Source organism: Arctopsyche grandis, chromosome 7 (genome assembly GCF_051622035.1).
Source record: "Arctopsyche grandis isolate Sample6627 chromosome 7, ASM5162203v2, whole genome shotgun sequence".
NCBI classification, from domain to species: Eukaryota; Metazoa; Arthropoda; class Insecta; order Trichoptera; family Hydropsychidae; genus Arctopsyche; species Arctopsyche grandis.
This window is the reverse complement of record NC_135361.1, coordinates 7,574,305-7,596,109: the sequence shown is the minus strand read 5'-3', so window position 1 is coordinate 7,596,109 and position 21,805 is coordinate 7,574,305. Positions and strand designations below refer to the sequence as shown.

At 34.3% G+C, this 21,805-nt stretch overlaps 1 protein-coding gene, 1 long non-coding RNA gene and 1 other non-coding gene across 9 annotated transcripts; 1 reads left to right on the top strand and 2 right to left on the bottom strand.

Annotated features, from left to right (window-relative positions):
- Window positions 1-558: 558 nt before the first annotated feature.
- Window positions 559-20,937, bottom strand: LOC143914973 (phosphonates-binding periplasmic protein-like). Of its 7 annotated transcripts, none has more exons than XM_077435421.1 (7): window positions 20,630-20,902; window positions 5,906-5,954; window positions 1,883-2,089; window positions 1,655-1,805; window positions 1,425-1,567; window positions 992-1,177; window positions 559-917 (listed from the first exon to the last, which is right to left on the bottom strand). In XM_077435421.1, exons 2-7 carry the CDS (start codon window positions 5,952-5,954, stop codon window positions 736-738), a joined length of 918 nt encoding a protein of 305 aa, XP_077291547.1. In that variant the 5' UTR covers window positions 20,630-20,902; the 3' UTR covers window positions 559-735. The 7 variants fall into 7 exon arrangements, with proteins under 7 accessions (XP_077291547.1, XP_077291546.1, XP_077291552.1 ...); XM_077435420.1 differs by lacking the exon at window positions 20,630-20,902 and adding an exon at window positions 8,787-9,311; XM_077435426.1 differs by lacking the exon at window positions 5,906-5,954 and having other exon boundaries at window positions 20,630-20,937.
- Window positions 8,912-13,315, top strand: LOC143914975 (uncharacterized). The gene is made up of 4 exons (XR_013260868.1): window positions 8,912-9,037; window positions 10,462-10,783; window positions 11,785-12,267; window positions 12,550-13,315. It is a non-coding gene; the product is annotated as an uncharacterized LOC143914975 (long non-coding RNA).
- TRNAH-GUG (transfer RNA histidin (anticodon GUG)) lies at window positions 10,225-10,296 on the bottom strand. Its single transcript has one exon. It is a non-coding gene; the product is annotated as a tRNA-His (tRNA).
- Window positions 20,938-21,805: the final 868 nt, after the last annotated feature.

The following is a 21,805-nucleotide window of genomic DNA, read 5'->3' as shown; positions in this document are numbered from 1 at the left end:
TTTATTTATTGTGTTTTCTTCTTGACTACTTGTATATCATCGTTTTTATAGGAAAAGGTTATATTTAATATATTTAACGATAAATTAATATGGAATTTTAATATAGTATGCATATATAAAACAGTAATGTTTTGCAATACATATTAAAATCATATTTTATTTTCATATATGTAGTATTTTATGTATGCAGTTTATGATTTTTTTTATAATGATATGTACTGAGCATCTATCAGCCTTCAATCGGGCTGAGTTTCACAAGATTTTTATTAGTTTCAGTCTTTATAATTGAATATAACCTTAATATTATGTATTTCACATAAAGAAGTAAACAAAAAAATATTGTTTAATCTCTTCGATATTACCTTACATTAAAGAACATTATTATGAATCTGCAAATGTATGACTATTTAATTTAGAAACTTGATTTGTAAGAATTCACTTAATGTCTATGCTTCTTTTAAGTATAGACATTAAAATCATTTCGAGCACTAAAAGCATATGAGGAATAAACCTACATAAATCATACATATCGTATATGAAATATAGAAATAATAGTAATAAATTTTTTATATCAATTTTATTATAAAAACAAATTAACAAATCAATAAGTATAGGTAGTCAAACCTCGTCAAAGGTACTTTCTTGTTATTTGGAAATGTTAATGGGAATGTCACTCATATTTCATACTTATACAAAACGTGTAGTATATACAGCAAAAAGATAAACAGCACAATTCTAATAATACGGAACAGAAATCGTGGTCCTTTTTGTCTCGTCACTTTTACTCCCATACTGAGTGTATGTCTGTTGGTCGTTGTCGATGTATTTAACTATGCCGAATTTCGCAAACCGCTTCTTCCATTCACCGTCGTGCGGCAGAGTCAGAAAGATCTCCGTCAATGTATTCTTTACTTCGTCTAAAATTGAAAAAAAAACATATATTACACAGTAAAATTTCGATCACGGTCGATGTTATATATTGTAGACATACCTGAAAGTCTTTTATTCACTACGATTGGATACGGAGGTAACGGACCTATCGATTTTAGCACAACTAAGTCTTTACCTCCGTCTTGCATTAGCTTTTTACTACTCAGGAGTGTTGTAGCGTCAACCGATGCCCACTCAGCTTGCTTTGATATTACCATCTGCGCCGAAGCCAAATGTGAATTAGATTCTGAAAGGTAAATCATTAATTATATGGACAATGCACAATGAATTCGTCTCTATCCACACATGTGTCATTGATAAGACAGTTAAATATTGATTATATGTTTTATAGACGGTTAAAAATATGTGTATTTCATACATATTCAACATCTCATTCAATTGATACAACTGTAGTTGATATATTTTAGTATTAGTGACTCATAAGTACATTTAAATTTATTACAAATCTATGTAACATATACGTAAATACACACTCAGAGTGTTTCCAAAGAACGTAGCATTTTCTCCAGCCTCATTGAGAGCGTTCAAGATCACAAGACTCCCGCTGAGAGACTCCTCGCTGCTGAACGCAAAACTGCAACCTCGTAAATCCTGAAGGCTGGTTACATTATGACTCCTGGAAAAAGATTCAATTAATTTCAAGCCCATTTTACAACACCAAACTTTCACACACACACACACACACACAATATCAAGACCTCACGTTTTATCCCGGTGAATTACTATATCAGCGTAGTATCCGGGCTCGTTGTTTACATTCTTTGGATGCACAAAGACAGGAGTTACCGGTAACAATTCGGCTTGGGAATTATTCTCCTCCACCAACTTCATATAAGACCTTGATGACATGAACGCTAAAAGCAACATAGCACAGTACTAATTAAGACTTAAAAAACACAATTGAATATATGCTATATAAACTTTGAGATACCTATATCAATCTCGTCACTTTCGAATGGATCGTCTCTTCCGGGCATCGGTCCAGGGCTTCTGCTTTCATACATGAGTGTGGCGTGACAATCCAAAGCCTCCTCGAGCAGCTCGACGATCAATTCGTACAACTGGACCGGATGTGAAGGACACATGTAGGTGGCGACTCGGAGCCGCTGTTTCACTTGATTTTCCTCCATGTTTGAATCTGAAAAGTTTCAGCGTATTGAAATTGCAACGTGGGGATTAAAGGCTACGGTCTCTCGCTTTGTCTTTGCGCACTATAGTATAACGATCAAATGACCTACTTGCTTACCTTGTCGAGACACTAAATAATACACGTTGAAATTAGCACTCGTGTGTCTCGGTGTGAACCTTTTAATTCAATGTGTTTAATATAAGCTGTTACTTTTACTATACATGTAGATATAATATTACTCATGTGACGATTAGATTAGTTGATTATGATAACGTTTATTTTATATTGTAGTGGTTTGTATAATCAGAATTCTGATTCACTAGTTTAGTTATCAATCGGTGAAAGTTAGAACACCTGGTTCTACCATTTCCTGCTACAGATACAGGTAATCATACATATAAAGATACTTATATATTCTAGATAGACTCTGCGCAGAAGAAGAACGCTTTGAATACAAAACTTGCACCAATTTAATGGTTGATTTAAGATTCCAATTGATTGATAGTATTCTACATAGAATAAATAAAGAATAGCTCTACTTCAAACAATACGTTATTTATATAGAGAAAAATGTATTAAGTCAATGGTAATGTAATGGTAAGACATTAGTCATTAGAAAAAATAGGTTCATTTAAATTTGGAATTTTCTGTGGGCTCATTTTGTATTAGCAATAAAATCAAAATACAAAGCTGACGTTTATAATTAAATAACTTAAAATTTGATTAAGTTAGTTAAGATGATAACACTTCCATGCTTACATGTTAAGAATACAAAGTGAAAATTTAAAACTATATTTCAAAGATAATGCAAATTGACAGTTAAGTTTCCCGACACTCCCTATCTATTTATACAACTGAATAAGACAAACAGTTCTGTTGCAGATGAGAAAAAACTGATCTCTACGCATATATTGCACATACGTAGGGTAACCATATTTGCCAGAACTGTAAACGGGACGCTCCTTAAAAAAGCTGTCCCTCCCCACTATTAGTCGCAAATACAGTACCTGCAAATAACCAATTATTCGCAGATACAGTACCTGCAAATAGTTCAGCAGAACCTGCAAATAAAATTAGCAGGTACTGCATACAGTAGCTGCTAATATTTGTTTTTGGGAAAAAAATGATTTGGAAAAACAAGGACAAAGCGGGACAAATCAAACAAGTTTACAAAAACGACGGGACGAATGCAAAGCGGGTTTGGTGCAAACGATCGACAAGCGCCAGACAGACTGAACCACAGATTAACTGGATGGCTGCTTTAAACGCAATTCTCGACATCACGAATGATAGATTGCACATCAGATGACGAGTAACCTTTCGATGTGCACAGATGCAATTATTAAAATTGAGTTGGATCTTTCTGGCGAGTTCAATAAGGCAAAATTCGGAACTAAAGTATCAGAAGCACATAACGTATACAGGCTAGGTATGTCGGAACTTGGGGTAGATTTCGCTTAGTGTAAGTGCGAGCAGTGCGCACGCATAAGGTACACGTAAAGTTAATCTGTGGTTCAGTCTGTCTGGCGTTTGTCGATCGTTTGCACCGCATCGATGCAAAGCACATCAAAATCGGTACTATCCCGGCCAAAACGGGACGTATGGGCACCCTACACATACACATGCAATGTAATAATACATATATACAGAAAAACATAATTTGCTATTATATTCTCTTATATTTAACTACAGTCACTATAATTAACAACACCTCAGGGCCGGGCCGCACCGTGCAACTTTGTCGGCCGACTAGTCGCGCGACACGAAAAAATGTGTGCGACAGACCTGCATGCATTGGTCTGGTCGCCCTCAACCAAGTTGTGCGGCCCGGCTCTAAAGCTGATGATGATCAGACTTAACTAGATATAAATCAAGTCATTGTATGTCGTTCGTCACCCTCTAGTTTCGCAAAACTACGTACATCATATACCAATTAGGGGGGGTTGACGAATAACATACAATAAATTGATTCACAGCATGATCCCTTTGAACTTTTATCCTCACACTTAAACAGGCATGTCCTATTCTATTCAATTTGATATGCAGCCTGAGAAATCAATTCCAACACCGATTTTTTGGGTTCTTTCAATCGTACAATGAACCCGCATTGAATATATTGAACTTAATTCGATTGACATCACACGCATCGTGTGACCCAGCTTTTTTTTCGCCTACATCCACTTTTTACAACCCGCCGTTTTAAATTGCGTTAACTGTGTCGCTAACTCCTTCAGAAGATGAAGACCTGCACTTGTAAGCTTTCCAGACTTGCGCCGCATTCTTTATAAAATTGTATTACAAGTTACTAATTACCGACAGCAGACCTTGTATGACGATTTTCATAAATAAAATACAGTGCGATCAAGTCGACGAGTATTAATAAGGGTTCGCCATGACCATGAATAATCATCTCATTGCATATTCAACGTATAATCCAACACATATCCTTAATACGATTCAAAATATCGAAAACGTATATATTATATATCATATACATATATAATAACACCATTCTGTCTGTATGTGTGTCTGTTGTGTACTATAAGGGCGAAATCACACAGCGGTGAATGTGGGACGTGGGTTTTTTTTTAGATAGTTTTCAACATAGTTTTAGCCAGCAGCATAGCTCGGTCGTTAAGCTTCTGCTTAGCGTTGAGAGGCGGCGGGTTCGATCCCTGGGACCGAGCCTCGAATGAAAATTTTGATTTTTCAGAGTATGCTGTTGGTTAGACCTGGATTTGTGACTTCAGGTTGATCGTTTCCTATCAGAGTTTGCCAATTTTCTCTGATTTCATTGTTGAAACGGTTCCCGGAAAAAAAATTGGCTAAAAATCCCTCCTATACGATATGTCACCTATAATTTGTTATTAATTAATGTACAATAAATAAGTTTGTGTACAAATTAATAGATGTCTCATTGATTTACGAGTTTTACAGTGTCTCGTAATTCAGTGATTTATATAAAAAAAAATGCTGAATTGTAATTTGTACATTTGTAATTGGCCAGGAAGGCGCATTGGGGTTTACCTGTAAGGCCTTCCTGGTATATATGTAAAATAAAAATAAAATATGTATATTCCTTTCAAAACGTCCAAAAAAAAGACCCCCTGGGTGTATTCGGTAAAATTGTATCCTTGTATTTATCCTTGCTTGACAGTGGTCGATAACGGTTTTAAGAAATGTAGGAGAACTTGTCGACATTCAACATACCACATCCCGCGCTGTGTGATTGCGCCCTAATAGTCGTTTCGATTCGACAAACATATGTACGTCACAGCTAAACAACTGCCAACAAAACGTATTCGAATATAATAACAAAAAAAACTTCTATATATACTGTTTGCTACCAATGTTTCCTCTAGCAAATAGACGGCGCTAAGTCTCGGAGCATTTACCGCCATCTATTGAAAATTTATTTAATTAATTAATTTTTCTATTGGTGTTTTATATTGTTTATATGTAATTAGGTAGGTAGTTTTTACCATTTTTTTTTCAACAATTAAATACAAATATTAAATTAAATATATTTAAAAGGTATATGAAAAAAAATAGGACCGCGAGCGTATCGAACACAGAACCGACGCATTTCTTTTAATTTTTTAATAGCTAAACATGCTATAAGCCATGCTATGATATTCCATCGGGGAACAACACTAGTCATACATATGTATATCTAATATCGCTATTCTGTGTGTCTGTCTATCTGCGATAACGCTCGCCGTACTATTAGTCATTTCGCTTCGACATACACATGTACGTCACAGCTAAACCACTTCCAACAAAATGTACGAACATAATAACGAAAGAAAAAAACTTTTATATTACTGTTTGCTACCAATGCTTCCTCTAGGCAAGTCTCAGCATTTAGCGCCATCTATTGAAAATGTATTTAATTAATTAATCTTTCTATTGGTGTTTTATATTGTTTATATATAGGTAGGTAGGTAGTTTTTATCATTGTTTTCATATTAAACAATGAAAGATATTCAAGAGGTATTTGAAAAAAATCAACTCGTACGGATCAAACACAGGAACGACATATTTCTTTTAATTTTTTTTTGTTTAATAACTTAGTATGTTAACACCTATGCGATGATATTTCATCGGGTACAACACTAGTTTTATTATAAATAAATATGTACAATGATTCTAAATGGGCCAGTGTCGAAATTCGAACGAATCTGGTGATGTTTCTCGTTTATATTGAAATTCTCCTGAGACAGTTTCATAACTTCTTATCATTCCGGTTCAAAGCCCTGCCATTTAATTACATATATGTAATGTATAATAACAAGATTTTTTCTATACGAAATTAGAATATCGCAATTTTAACTGTTCTAAAGGTTAACATGGATTCGAGATAAAGTGTCGTTGCTTTTTAACTTTATGACCCTTCGCTTTATTTTATTTTAAATAATCTTTTGCGGATGAGTTGTATTTTTCTAGATTTAATTACATGGCTAGATAGAGTATCTAGGTTAGGGTCAGTGTTACGACTTTGCCACAGGCGCCGAAAGATAAAATATGTCCCGACGGTGTAACCCTGTAAATATGTAAGATCTTGATTTTCCATAAACGACATGGACAGACTATAATTCTTGTACCCGTATATACATTAAAGTAAATCATATAATATAATACAAATTTAATTTTAGTTATTTAATGAAAGTTACAGGCAATATATAGCAATTCGAAGTTACGCATCATCAGCATGGTTATTTGCAATCACTCAAGATTCCTCTCCTTTGATTTCTCGCTTACATTCTTATCTGATCTGAGTAACATTGGTTCATTTCTTCTCATACATTTCTTTTAATTTGATCTACTTATTTTATTTCTGGTCTTTTACTACACTTATAACACTTCCCCTCTCCTCCAGTTCATCTTCTAGCTTCCATTCTTCTAGCCATTTAAATCATTTCACTAGATCAGATATTACAGATCACTATGTCAGATATTCAGTCATGTCTCTCACTAATATGTTTCGCATTCTTTCTCCTCTCGATGTATCACATATGCAATATTCCATAATTTTCTTAGCGTATTATACTTTATGTAACATCTTGGAATGCAATGCTTAAGTTTTGCATACAAGCGTCATTACGAGGCAAACGAATTGATCAAAAACTTTCTCATTGAGGCAAAAGGTTCATTTTTATAGATGCATAAAGCTTTCAAAGAGGAATGGAGTGCTGTATGCTCGGCATAACGAGGAGAGATAGAGTGAAGAGATTTAAATGACAACGGATAGCTAGAAGAATGGATAAAAGGTGGACAAAAGAAGTGCTAGAATGGTACCCGAGAGAATGTAAAAAGGTGAAAAGAAGGCCGCAAGGAAGATGGTGAGATGAAATTAGAAAAATGTGTTGGGTGAGATAGATGAGAGTTGCGCAAAATACAGACGAGTGGAAGAGTGTTGGATAGGTCTTCAACCAGTAGTGGATGGTGAATGGCTGTAAATGATTATGATGATGATACATAAATAAAACTTTGAAACAATAGACAGTTAAATTTCTGAAGAAAAACTATTAAGGAAACTATAAAATCGTAGTTTTCATTTATATTATGAAGGAATAAGGGGGTTTTGTTATTATCTGAATTATCTTTTGAAAGATTTGATTTCATATTGTATTATCAAACATTTTTTTAACATAAAAAATTACATATGTACTTGAAATAAGTCAAATCAAAGTCCAAAATTTCAGACCAGAAGTAGTATGACATCACGATCTTATCTTTTTATCTACCTCTCCATTTCATATTTTAAAAAATCAACTCATTTTGACGGTAAAAAACGAATTATCGACATTTTAGTCATTTCTGTATGGTTTTGGATTAAATATTATTTTTTTACTACAGCAGCTTTAGCTTTCAGAACCTCTTTACCTACAGTGTTGGTCCGAAATATACTACCAAATTTTAACTACGTAGAGTTTATTTTAAATTCTTGTGAAATCATGCAGGAAGAATTTCAGCTATGAAGCTATTGAGTATAATATTTGGAATCTTATTTATAATAAATAAACAGATAAATCTAGAGCAGGGTCAATGGGTGTGTCATAATAATAATTATAATCATAAGTTTCGGAAGTGTTATAGAGCTGTTGCCAATATTTCATTAGCCCACACATTTTGCCAGTCGAAAATAAACAGAATCGCAATTGATCGTACAGAATTAAGTATAAGTATAAAGTGTCACGTGCTTCTTGTTATGTCAAAATGTCATCAACTGTGAATTAAATTGATCATTTATAAATTGTATGTAATATTTTGGGAATTATCTTTCAAGCAATCTAGCCAATTGTGAATCGATAAATTATAATTGAGAGCACAAAGTCGCAAATCACAATGATTTTATTCTGCACAAACAAAACGATGTAATGATGATTCCTTCAGTAGAAAATATTATGAGATTCAATCGATTTGAGCACGTCAAATTTTCATCCACTGTTTATACGTAAATATTAACCTGTATTTTTTGTGAATACACATGCAAGTTGCATAATAGACATTTAAATTATTAATTTACATGGCTTGCTTGGATTTTTTTTTGAAGAATTCGCTTCACTCGACCGGTTATTGATATTGCCAACGACCGTTTCAAACTTATCGACCCGATGAAAGACCGATTTAATCGATTATCGTTCTGCGCTTATCATTCTATCCCTATCTGTGGAAGAATTCTAATTAAATTGATGATTGTCACCTGTCGTTCTTGCGCTAGTGATGATTTTTCAGCTGATTTCGGTTATGTCAACAACAGCGTGCTACTACTGTAGGTAGCTCTCCGAGTGCAAATAAACTTAGCGTTCAGTAAACACGCCAACGACTGATGTTGACGCGGTTGGCCGAGTGACTGAGCCCATGTCTGGCCGGTCTCTGTTTTTTCTCTGATCTATCACTGATGTCAGTGCTGCTTAAACGGAATTGATTGTCGTATTATGAAGCCATTCAGACGTAAGTAAAATCCCGCGCGAAATTCTTCAGCAGTACTTCTTCATCCGCGAGCTAGATGTGGCCTTACGAATGGTGACACGTTTCGTTGTTGCTTACGTGTATGTAAAGTCTGCAATTTTAATCGATTGACAACCTTTGGTGTGTTCATTATATAATAACGAATCTGTATTCATCTCTGTGCATATTTACAATAGCTACTACATATGTATGTTTGTCACTTTAAACGAAAGTATATATGAATAATGCCCGCTCTTTATCAACGCCTTTATCACTCTAGTTATTTATATACGATTTATGTATGTATGTGCGAACTCAACAGAGCATATCTATCGCAATTAGCTCTTGAATATTGAACTGATTTATATTTTATTTTGTATGACGCCGATTGTCAATGTATTAGAGCGCCGATGATTACATCAGATCGGTTTCAGCGTGACACGTGTGGAAAATGTAAATTTAGAAAAATTATACTGTGACGCATTCCCGTTACGGAAGCTAATTGAATACTTTTGCATATTGAAATGATACGCAATTTTCTTATTATGTATGTCGCAGTTCTAAAGATATTGAATATTAAATATTTTATACATACATTTGTACGTCAATTCATAAAACTAACTTTTGAATGATTGCAATTGTATTTGTTAGAGCCACCTATTTATGAGTAGAAAATTTTACTTGAAAATTTTAATTGTACGAACTGTTAGTTTTGCTAGTCAATTGTAGGTGTCGCTATTTAATTAATACACACATATTTTATTATTATTTTATTATAAATTTTGTTTTGATTATGTAAACTTACCTCTTCAAAGGGCGTTCTGTATGATGTATAAAGCGATACAAACGGACGAAAGTCCCACCGACCCGTCAATATCCGGCCGACGTGCAACTTTCGACCGGGTGTGGCACTTTGGTGAATATCTCATCGATGAAATTATCATTTAATGTGTATATTAAAAATAAACATATGAGGTAATAATATAATAAACATTATGTTGTTTTTAAATTGGATTAATTATTACAAAACAAAAAATAAAAAAAATATTATTTAATATTTTTATTTTTTTAAGTTTTATATTATTATATTATAGGGATTAATCATTTAATTTTATAATTTAAAATATATAACATGTATTTTATATAAAAAAAATGCAAAAAAGCTCCGCCGCGACAATGCATGTTGGCATTGCCGTGACCAGGATTCGAACCTGGGTTACTACGGCCACAACGTAGGGTCCTAACCACTAGACGATCACGGCTATCGGAGCACGCAGCACTCGGCCTTTAAATTCCTATAAATCACATTCCATCATAACGTGAAAAAATAACACATGAAATCAATTACATGCTTGACAGTCACATGCATATATTGATAAATAAAATTCAAAGCACACGAATAAATACTAAAACGTTTAAAATTACAGATTCCTATAAAGCCATTGATCTTAGATCAATTTGTTGGATGCAAATTGACCGTGGCACCGTTTCATCTGATTTTAATAATGACATGCACACGTGACAACGAAAATGTATGGTAGTAGCGGATATCGACATTCTTCGAATGGTTGACTAACTAACTGGTCAATCATCTTGCCGCGAACAAGTCATTGGGTTATTTATAAAACTGACCTAACTGAACAGCTGGACAATGACCATTTCTAGCCTTCGATTCTGTATGTGATGTTCAAGAGGCGATGTTTGGTCAACTGTTTTTCAGCTACAATTCTAGGAACCACTCATACATATGTAAGTAATTACTATATATACCAACATACATATTTTGGTGATTTTTTTTTTGTTTGTGCTGAAAGATTTTGCATTGATTTCTACTACGCAATATGTGTAGATGTACATAAAATATTAAAAAATTCTATTGAATGTACATACATATGTATTGTATTTCGAATCGTATAATGTAACTTCCTTTCTTGACATGTACTTTATAAACATTTATTTTAAAGTGATTTAACAATGATTTAAACATTTAATGTGTTGATTCATCATATAATATTTGTCAAACGGTGAATTGAAAAGTCATCGAACGTCTTCGATCAGCGGCGGATCAATTAAATGGAAGGCCCCAGGAGCATTTGAAATTTGAGGCCCCCACTTTAGTAAAAAAGTGCTATCATCGTTTTTTATCATGCTTTTCAGTACATGGTTTTTCATTGGGACTTTACAAAACCATACTGTTTTTATTTATTTACTATAGGGGCCCCCACTGTTAGTGTTTTCACCCCAAGATTCGGGGGCCCCAAGCGCGTGCTTATTTTCAATGTATGATAATTTGATAAACGGCCGCTGCATATGATTGATAATCTTTTGGTAAATTGAGTCCAGGAACGATATGATTGCCAAGCTGACAGTTCTGCGATCAGATCCTGCTTAACTAGCATCGCAACGTCCTCGATTTAGTCTACTATAGAGAACGACAACTACTCTACAATCACCGGTGAATCACAGGTGAAAAATGCGTGTTGCACCGCACTGTGGGTTGTTTTTCCATAATGGGACTGGCTATGTTTTCTCTTAACCAACCCACACTTTATCATACGAGTTTTTTTTTTGTTATTTATAATTATTTGTGGAAATTTGCTCTTCGTTGTGGGAGGGTTCGACGTTTTACGTTCAATTTGGATTTCTGTGATTTTATTCAATATTGAAGAAGTTTTTGGCTACATTTTGCCTGATCACTTTATCAAATTCTATCACAATGACCGCTTTGATCATTCCTCTCATTGTTTCAGTCGCTGAAAAGTTCGAAACAAAGCTCCGAACGGACAACCAAGTGCTTGTAATGTTACAGAGACTTCAGATCGTTGCTCTGTCGTGACGACGGATACAGTTGACCTTCCGAAACTCGTCATGAAGATATCAAAACGAGGCGAACACTATCTGCGAGGAATGTCGACTGGAATTTGGGTTACTTAACTGTTACGAACGGCTGAAACGGTCTTCTCTCTCGAATACAAACGTTTCTAGCACTTCAATTCAATTGTTTCACAGACGCGATCAAAAGAACCGACACTATTAGAAAATGGTTCCAAATTCCTATACAGAACAGCTTTCCCAAATTCAGAATATACATTTCATTCGTGACTACATACATACATATACTTGCGAACGACACAACTTATTCCTGCGTGTGGTAGTAGATGATAATATATCACAAATCTTTGAGAAGAAGAAACATTGGGACATAGAAAGAAACTACATATACATATGTATATGTATCTCGAGGTTCATTTCCTACCTTATTTCCTTTCAGAAGATTTCACAAGACATTCATAATCTACTGAAGAATTAACATTTCAAGACATTTATAGAAGGCTTGAAAGAAATCATACTATTATATCAATATAATTCCGATTTATGTAATCTTCGATTTTATTATTTGGACAGCCTCTTTCCGGATTAATCAGAATCTATTGAAGATAATCAAGACCCAGAAACTTGTAGATTTATAGAGTATTTAATTTGTGTTTCTTTATTTACATATATTATTTATACAGATGTACAAGTATATACATACATATGTAGAAATTTTGATTCATAAACTTTCTACGATCAATATATGTACATATGTATGTATTTATGCACTGTAGACCAAACAACGGTAAATTTAATTTTTAAATTAGATAATAAAATGCATTTAGAATATTGAAGTCACGCGATTGGTATTTTTTCCGAATGCTTGCAATTTATTTAGCGCAATGTTGCGATATGAAAACAATAGCGGTAGCGATGACACACATTAACTTTTCCTCACAAGATAATAATATTGCTCAAATATATATATTTTTTTTGTATAAGCCAAAGTTGATGTCACTTTTTGAGGTCCAAAGGTGTCAAATGAAATCTAAATTCCTCATAAAAAAAAATGAAAGTCGGTTTTTTCTCTTTTTTAAAAGAATGGCATGACCAATTTTTTGTTAAAAAAGAAAAAAAGGCAGATCAAAACGTCATACTTATTAGTATGTATGTAATATGTTCATATGCTTTTTGTGGTTTATCGGTGACGTAACTAGCGCCCCCATTCATTAGAGTTGAATGCGAAGTGAAGCATTCAAATTGATAACAAAAAACACAAATGTTTATGATAAAATGCACCTATCCTTTCGACTTAATTACACTGTGTGCAAATTTATACAAACTATCGCGATCGTGTGAATTATTTTTACCATATTTAATTTACATACATATAAAATTGGTGAGAGTTGATTGATTTGAATTAAAAAAGTCATATACCATAATTACATCGTAGTCACATTAAATCTTAAAAAAAGTAATCAATTAGTCAAAAAATTGTCATATTTAATCGTTAGTATGTTTAAACATAAAATAAAATCAATTTTAATTAATTTAATTAATGATTGTTCTTAAAATATAAATATTAGGGGGACCGAAAAGTAATCAAAATTTTCGAAGAGCTCTTACGCAGTCAGTTTGCGTCCAGACACGGTCCAGTAAACACTTAAGTTTTTTTATTATTTTGAAGTTATTGTTGTTAATTTATTGTTTCTGTTTAATAAAAAAAAATTCTACCTGCGGAAGGATGTCGAGACCAATAATAGAGAAAGGACACTTGCGACATTTTATGCTGTTTATGTTAGAGCAATTAATGAAGGCAAACGAAGCAGTGAAAAAAATCACCAATACTTACGGGGATATTCTGAAACTAAACAAGTGTAATCGGTGGTATAAAAAAATTAAAAATAGTAATAGGGACATTAAGGAGATCGCACGAAAAGGACGACCTCAAAAATTAAATGATGATATCCTGACGTCAATGTTGAAATCAGATCCTCGTCAAGTCATCGAGGAATTATCGCTGAAGATTGGCTGTCCATGGTCTATAGTTCAGGATCATCTTCGTCGTATAGGAAAAAAGCACAGACTGGGCACTTGAGAATATTTTTTGATTACTCTTCGATTCCCCTAATAGAATGAAATTTTGCGTCAAGTCCGTGGTCATAAATAATGATTAATAATCGTTATTATTTTATAAAAAACATTAAATATAGTCACACGTGTCTTATATGTAAGTTCATACATGTATACCTACATATACGAATGTATGTAGCTTTGTTTTTAGGTCATATTTCTGACCAATTTGGTCATATTACATACATATGTAGGTATGTAGGATACGTAGCTATTAAAAATATGATTTTAATTTTATTCAGCAATGAATACATATAAAATTGATTGATGTAAATGGTTACAAAGACGTCTAATATGAAAAGTAGTCAATATTTGGAAAGCCAAAAGTCAGAAATTTATTTACAAATTTATTTTTTCCGATCAGTGCGATGACAACATCCGAGTCTCACACAACACGTATGAATGTACACAAGTTGTGACGCGTTTTTTTTTTTTTTTGACAGCAAACATATGACGGGTTCGAGGCGATAATAACGATGATGACAATGGCGGCTATGGTGATATAATCTATCCTTGAGATTCGCGCCGAACGAGAACGCCTTTGTTTCCATCGCCTTCGGAATATCCACACACCGATCATCCGGTTCAACATGCCAAATCGACCGGTTCGACAGAAGTTAAAAATTTGCAGACGAGGGGAAGGGGAGGTCAACATGTCAAATGCGTCTAGCATATGTTTGTAAACACTGATCGTAATCTGAAACAACGTCAATATTGATAATACCCCAAAAACACCTGTAAATTTTCAACAGCAAAAAAAGTACGCTTCGATGCTAGTGAGTAGTAAGATATGATGGACACATACCACACATTTGACAGGTTAATATTTGTATGACACAATTGTGACAGGTTGATATTCATTACAATTTTTTTTATCTTATGTAATAGATATGAACGAGAATGATAACTTAATTGCATGACGTAATTGGGGTGGGGATGTCAATGATAATTTAATTTTTGCACTTTGCATTTCCAAAATTATATCTACATATATGTCGCAGTGAAATTATATTTCAAGTGAAAATATATTTTCAGTGAAATCATAACCAGTTACATTTTCAGGGTTGGTTTTATTCATTTGAGATTAGATTGTTAGGATTGGTATTATTTAAGGGTTAGGATAAGTTAGGTTAAGTAAGGGTTGGCCCTATTAATTTAAGATTGGGTTGTTAGGGTTAAATTTATAAACTTAAACGTTGTAAATTCATTGTTTGATACATTTTCACTGCTTTAATTGATGGAAATATATTTTCACTTGAAATATGCTTTCACTGTAACATATACATACATACATATATAAAATAATATTATCAACAGCGAAAAGTCTTTGCAAATCATTAAAACTGAATCAGCAGACCCAGTGAGCAAAACTAGTTGTCTAGTTGAATTGCGTATATCAGTGTTGTTGATTTTATATAGATTTGCAATTTAAATTGCCAACGAATTTTTAGTTCTGTTCTTGTAGCTTTGTTGAAGGAAAGGAAGGAAATTATTCTAAGATAGCGACAGCTTATATATGTACCTTGTCATGGATAAAACAAGAAGAAGAGGCAGATTTCCAACATTTTGAAGCTATTAGATTCTTTCTGTGATGGACTCTGGTGTCCAGGCATAATATTCAGAAGTCTTTATAATGGTGATTTACAGTCATGAGAGATATGATTTTTGTAAAAGAAGAACAATATTAAAAATCATCTTTATTTTCCTGTAAATCAATCTTGAACTCGACCTCATATGTAGATTCAAGCGACTCGTTTTGGAAATGGAAGCGAGCGACCGACAAGCACCTGAATACGGATTCGCAGGTGTTTCTATAAAATTTGTTTTGATTTTGGCGTTTGGTTTAAAAATTGAGGAAACGGAGTTGGAGCTCAGTGCGATGACCTCAGGTGTCCAAGATACTGCCTGATGATTCATGCACATATTTGTCTCGGCATTGACATTTCGCCGAGTGAATCACGGACAATGCGCACGCGCACCGGTACCAGGATGTGCCAGATATGGACAGACTTTCCGACTACGGCTAAAGAAAGAAAAAAGGTCCGTTTATACATGTCTGGGAAAGTGGTCCGGCTGGGACGCTGAGTGACACGCGTGTAATCTGCAATGACGTTGCCGTTTTGCTCGAAAGTCTCGACCGATCAGACATATGTCAAAGTTTGCCCTGAGGCATTGATTTCGGATTTATGGTTAACTTTAGAGAGTACATTTTCAGATGTTAAACCAAAGATTAAATAAATCTCATATATGTTATTCAATATTCAAGTCACTAAGTCTAAATATTATTTATCGAATAATTTCAGAAAATAAAAGACTATAAGTTTCCAGAAACAGATTTCCATATACAGTATTATAATTTAGTCAAGTAGAACTATGTATGTACATACACCTTGATCAATAATTGTGCTTAAGTCTAAAAAAGCTGACTGTATCTACATATGTGTTTATATATTATATGAAAACATATAGGATTAAATTGAACTCATATAGCTATGTATGGAACGATGTACGGTGGACATAACGAGGAGAGATAGGCAGGGACGTCCCGTGGGTATAGGCAAGTAAGGCGACGACCAAGGGCGGCAAATTACATATATACGATTTTTATTGTTAGGTAAAATTAATCCCGTAAAATTTCGCAAGGCAGATGGGTGGATGAAATTATATAAATGTGTGGGGTTAGATGGATGAGAGTTGTTCAAAACTAAGACGAATGGAAGCATATTGGAGAGGCCTTCATTCAGCAGTGGATGGTGAATTTTTCATTTGTATCACATTCTTAGAAAGGGCGGCATTTTGAACTTTACCTAAGGACGGCACATAATCTAGGTCGTCAATGGATAGAATATCAATGCCTACACTTATTTATTATAACTGGAGGTAGGGCTGGAAGCGTGCTTTTTCCAGGAAACAGGGCGTTTTGAGTCTGTTTCCAGGAAATAGAGCAAAATACAAAGCTAGAGTGTAAAAAAAATGGTTCATCATAAAAATGAACAATGCACGGCTAACAATAAACAAAGAACGGCGCAAACTTAGTCCACTCTTTAATTATAACTAAAGAGCGGACCAACTTTGCGCCGTTCATTGTTCGTCGTGCTCTGTTAATTTTTATGATGAACCATTTTTTTATGCTCTTTAGCTTTGTAGTTTGCCCTGTTTTCTGGAAAAAGCACGCTTCCAGTCGTCCCTCTAATTATAACCTACAAATCAAGACAGCAAAAAAAGGTTGACAATAAATAAACAATTTGTCCGCAAAAGCAACTTGTCCGCTGATCTCTGATTATAACAACTTTATTATAGGCTTATAATATTTGAATGGTTCTAATAAAATAAATGACAAATGTAAACTAGCTATCATAGTTGATAATTACAGAGAAAGAAAAAAATAATACATAAAAAAATAATAATAAATGCATATTCTATTATGAATGGTACATAGATTACCGAAGTTAATTGCAAATTAAAAAAAATGTTCAGCTGATGAAATTTTTTTAAAAACTTTTTTAGTATTCAATGTTAACCCATTTTTTGCTATTTTATCAAAAAATCGTAAATGATTGTTGAAATTTATTATTCATTTAGACTTGCCTCAATCAGAATTTAGACTTGATTTCATCCTAAAATTGTTGTGTTTGGCAGATCGGCTTGTTGGGATTTAGCCTTGTCAGATTTATACTTTTTGAATGTTCCAAAAGCAAATCCCAACTAATCAACGGGACTCTTATCTGCATGTTTCTACGGGTCAGACGCACCTGATTTTGATCAAAAGTCAAAAACTCAAGTGGGCGTCGTCAACCTTGCAGAAGGTCGTCCCGGTCGACTGTGGAGCTTTTATGGCCAGCGGGGGTGTCGTAGCATTATATTTTCGTACTCAGTGACAAACGGTCATAACAGCCGCGTCAAAAAAAGCAACCACTCCATTTACGGTCACGTCTTCCGACGACGGACGAGCGGGCTGCAGCTCGCTGCAATTGCAGGCCGAAAATTCCGGTCGCCATTTTATAATTCCAATGGCGCATGTTGACACAGATGGCCGACGTGTACATACAAATATTGACATGTCGACAGTGTCCAATTTTTCCGAAAATATATTTCTGTCAAGGCTCATTAATATGTAGGCGCGACTGTTGGGTGTTTCGTTCAATTTTTTATTGTTTTCGCAAACCTATGTATGTACGATGTGTTTATCGCAGTGGATACGACGCGGATCTTTTGATACAGGATGTACTTTTATGTATGTATATGAAATTTTTACCGTAATTGGGTAATAAAATTGAATTATTATCCATGTCGGAAAATTGCACATGAGGCCTTGAATGCCTTGAAAATTGGTCAATGAGTTTTTATGCAATTTTGTATGAAAAACTAAACGTTTATAAAGACAAAATGCACGAAATAAAATTCTGCAACATCTACATATAACCTTCTTATACGATCACATTCATACACCCCCAAACAAAAATTAATTTATAATAAAATAAAATATTTTTGTCGACCACTAAAGGAATGTTTTCTAAACCTGCGACTTCGTTCTGCAATCTAGCGTTTAACAGAGCATTTTTAGCATTGCGATCACTTTTCATTATAGACATTCAGGAGCATATAATTCAGTCCATATTGTACCGGAATTTATTTACGCTAGAAGATTTATCACACAATGATGTTGGGCCCGCGAAAAATTCTTAACATACGTATCTTATCCAGGCAAATTAATTGTGAATTACATATAAGCATTAATACTAATCTAATTATCATATAATATATATGCAATCTCATATATAAATGTATATGCAATCTTTTTTTTACTTTTTTGACATTTTTAATGCTATTCAATTACTTTAATTTTATTCCGTCCTCCCTTTTAGAATTTCATTGATAATATATATATTAATATTGAATTTATTATATGAAAATATGATAAATCCAATTTTAATATAATAAAAGGACGAAGTCCAATGCACTCAAAGAAGTATGGAACGTTGTACGCTTGACATAACGAGAAAAGACAGGAAACGGAATACGTGGGCGAGAAGTATGACAAAGGTTGTGGATATAATGGATGGAGTGAAGCGATTGAAATGGCAATGGGTGGACCACATGGTAGAAGAATGGACGATAGGTGAACCAAAATAAATGCTAGAATGTAACCCGAGAGAATGCAAAAGGGTAAAAGGAAGACCGCAGCGAAGATGGGTAAACCAAATTAGGAAAATGTGTGGAGTGAGATGGATGAGAGTGCAAAACAGAGACGAGTGGAAATGTGTTGGAAAGGCCTTCATCCAGCAGTGGATGGCGAATGGCTGTAGATGATGATGATGATGATTATATGTATGTACATACAAGATAAATAATTAGATAGATATCCATATATTATATATTAAATTTGAATATGCGTTTTTAATAAAATAGTTCTTGTTTGGATCAAAAAAATTGCAATAAAAATTTTAAATTAACGCAATTAATTTAAATGAGAGTGCAAAACACGTCAAGTTCCGTCATAAAATTTATGTTTTTCCATAACACATGTACATACATATATATCCGGGGCGCATTAATATGCAATAAAATTCTGCTATGAATATATTCATAAATCTAAAATTATACAAGTTGAATGAATATTCCGTGTTTGCTTTTAAGTATGGCGTATGATGCCGTCCATCAGCTGATCGAGCGTACTTGGAAATCATGCGCGGGTTAAAGTGCGACTGCGAGAAGAGTGTCGTCATTTTTCCACGGAAAACCCCCCAAGGTCGCGTCGCTAGGAAAAGATAAAGAAAATTTCAGCGAGGAGACTAACTACGTCCAAATAACAGGATTCGATAAGTCCGTCGCAACAACGGCAACGCAAATTCTTTGGCCTTCATAAACCAGCATACTCGGTATCGTGGTTCACTTCCGCTAGCGGTATAATGTTCTTTACAGTTTAGGTATAGCTAATATATTGCCTAGATAGTTGTCAGCTCAAATTATCATTCTAATTTACGCGCCTAATTATAATAAGTTTATACGCCTCGGAGATTGATGGCGTTTCGGTAATTTTCCGACGGATTTCGGTTGAAACTGTAGAGGTGGAAGGCAATGAGGAATCATCTAAGCGTCTCGCCCATGAACATTCATTCTACATACATATGTATGTACCTATATATAACAAAAACCATATATATTCACCAAGAAGAGAAAAAATTACGTTTTTTGCGCTTATCTTATTAAAAATGATTCATTACATATATAGATATATATGTAGAATCTATTAGAATCTATTTTAATAACATCAATTTGAATTTTGAATAAATAATATATCTTTATCTATCCAAATTTGAACTAAATTTGACTATTTTAAACTCATATTTGAGATTCGATTATCCAACATGCCAAAAAAATCTGATAAAAGAGACATAGCACATCTAGAATTGAATGAAATTGCAATATAATTACAGTCAGAGATATACTAGCTTAGTTCCACAAGAAAGCGTAAAAAAAAGGTCAAAAAATGCAAAAAGAATAAATACATTGTGATGTCTTTTTATAAAGCCGATCATACAAGATGGACTTAATACTTATAAATTACAAATCCGCATATTACAGTAAAATCGGTTTCATCTGCTCATTGGTGAAACTAAAGCAGTGTTCAAATTCGAACGAACTTACCGAAGAAAATCGTTTCCAACTTTCGTACCTTCAGACATGTGTGCCGTCTTTGGCACAATCGCACACACAAATCAAACGCCACTGAAAGAATCGACCGGCAACATTTCACACGCGCACAAGTCCCGAATTGGAATTCGACGCGAAAATGCACGATGCGGTGTAACGCGGGTAGGGGGTGTGCAACCCCATCAGGAGTGCTAGTGTTAACTGACCCGGTGACATGAACGCGCGGGGAGACGCGCGGCTCTCACTCGCAATGGCCGCGACGGAACTGGCGAGTGTCCGCCATAGCAAGTGGGTCACTGTCTGCTGACCTGGTGGGGTTCTTCCCCCACCTTCACCCACCTTCTTCCACATGCAGGAAGTCCACATTTCGCATCTCGAGAGGCCTGCATTTCTCACGGCACAAAAATGCGCCCCCCGCCAAGGACGCCGGCCAGACGCCGCGTCTGCAGCCGCCGATGATGATAACGATGATTATCATTGTCGGTAGTTATCGTATCATAATCATCGTTACACTTGAGTCGGAGTTGTAAGTTTTGAGTATTTTTGCAGAACCGAATACACTCAATCGTCTCAGTACCTCAATTTTATTCCTACGTATAAAGCACGGGTCCCCAATACACGTATCGAGGGTTTTTATGGCGAGTTACAATATACTAAATATTAAACTGAAATAGCGTGATGCAAAATATCAAAAGAGCAATTCGAAGATGAACCAGGTAATAATCTGAAAGAGAAAATTACTAAACAATTTCCTTGTACACAAAAAGAAGCTGCACCGATACAAAATTCATTATCTGTTTTACTATGTAAATATAATCAGCATTCCCAGTCAAGTACAGGTTGAAATGTTGGTCCTGCAAAACGATTCCTGCACACAATTTGTTTTGTGAAAAGTTTATGACTATCAAAACATACTAGATAAATGTTTGAGATAATCTAGTTCTGATTCAAACTTATTTGCGCCCATTATCAAAAGTTACTCTGGTTGTTTTTCTGAAAGTGAGATAAATCTTATAAAGATTTTCAACTTTCAAATGTGCTATTAATTAGAAGTATACTATTGTTATACATACATATGTATGTATGTATTATATTCATAAGGAGATTGCTTTATTAAATATGTCGACATAGTTCTAATGACTATTGGTTGAAAAATCAGCATAAAAATAT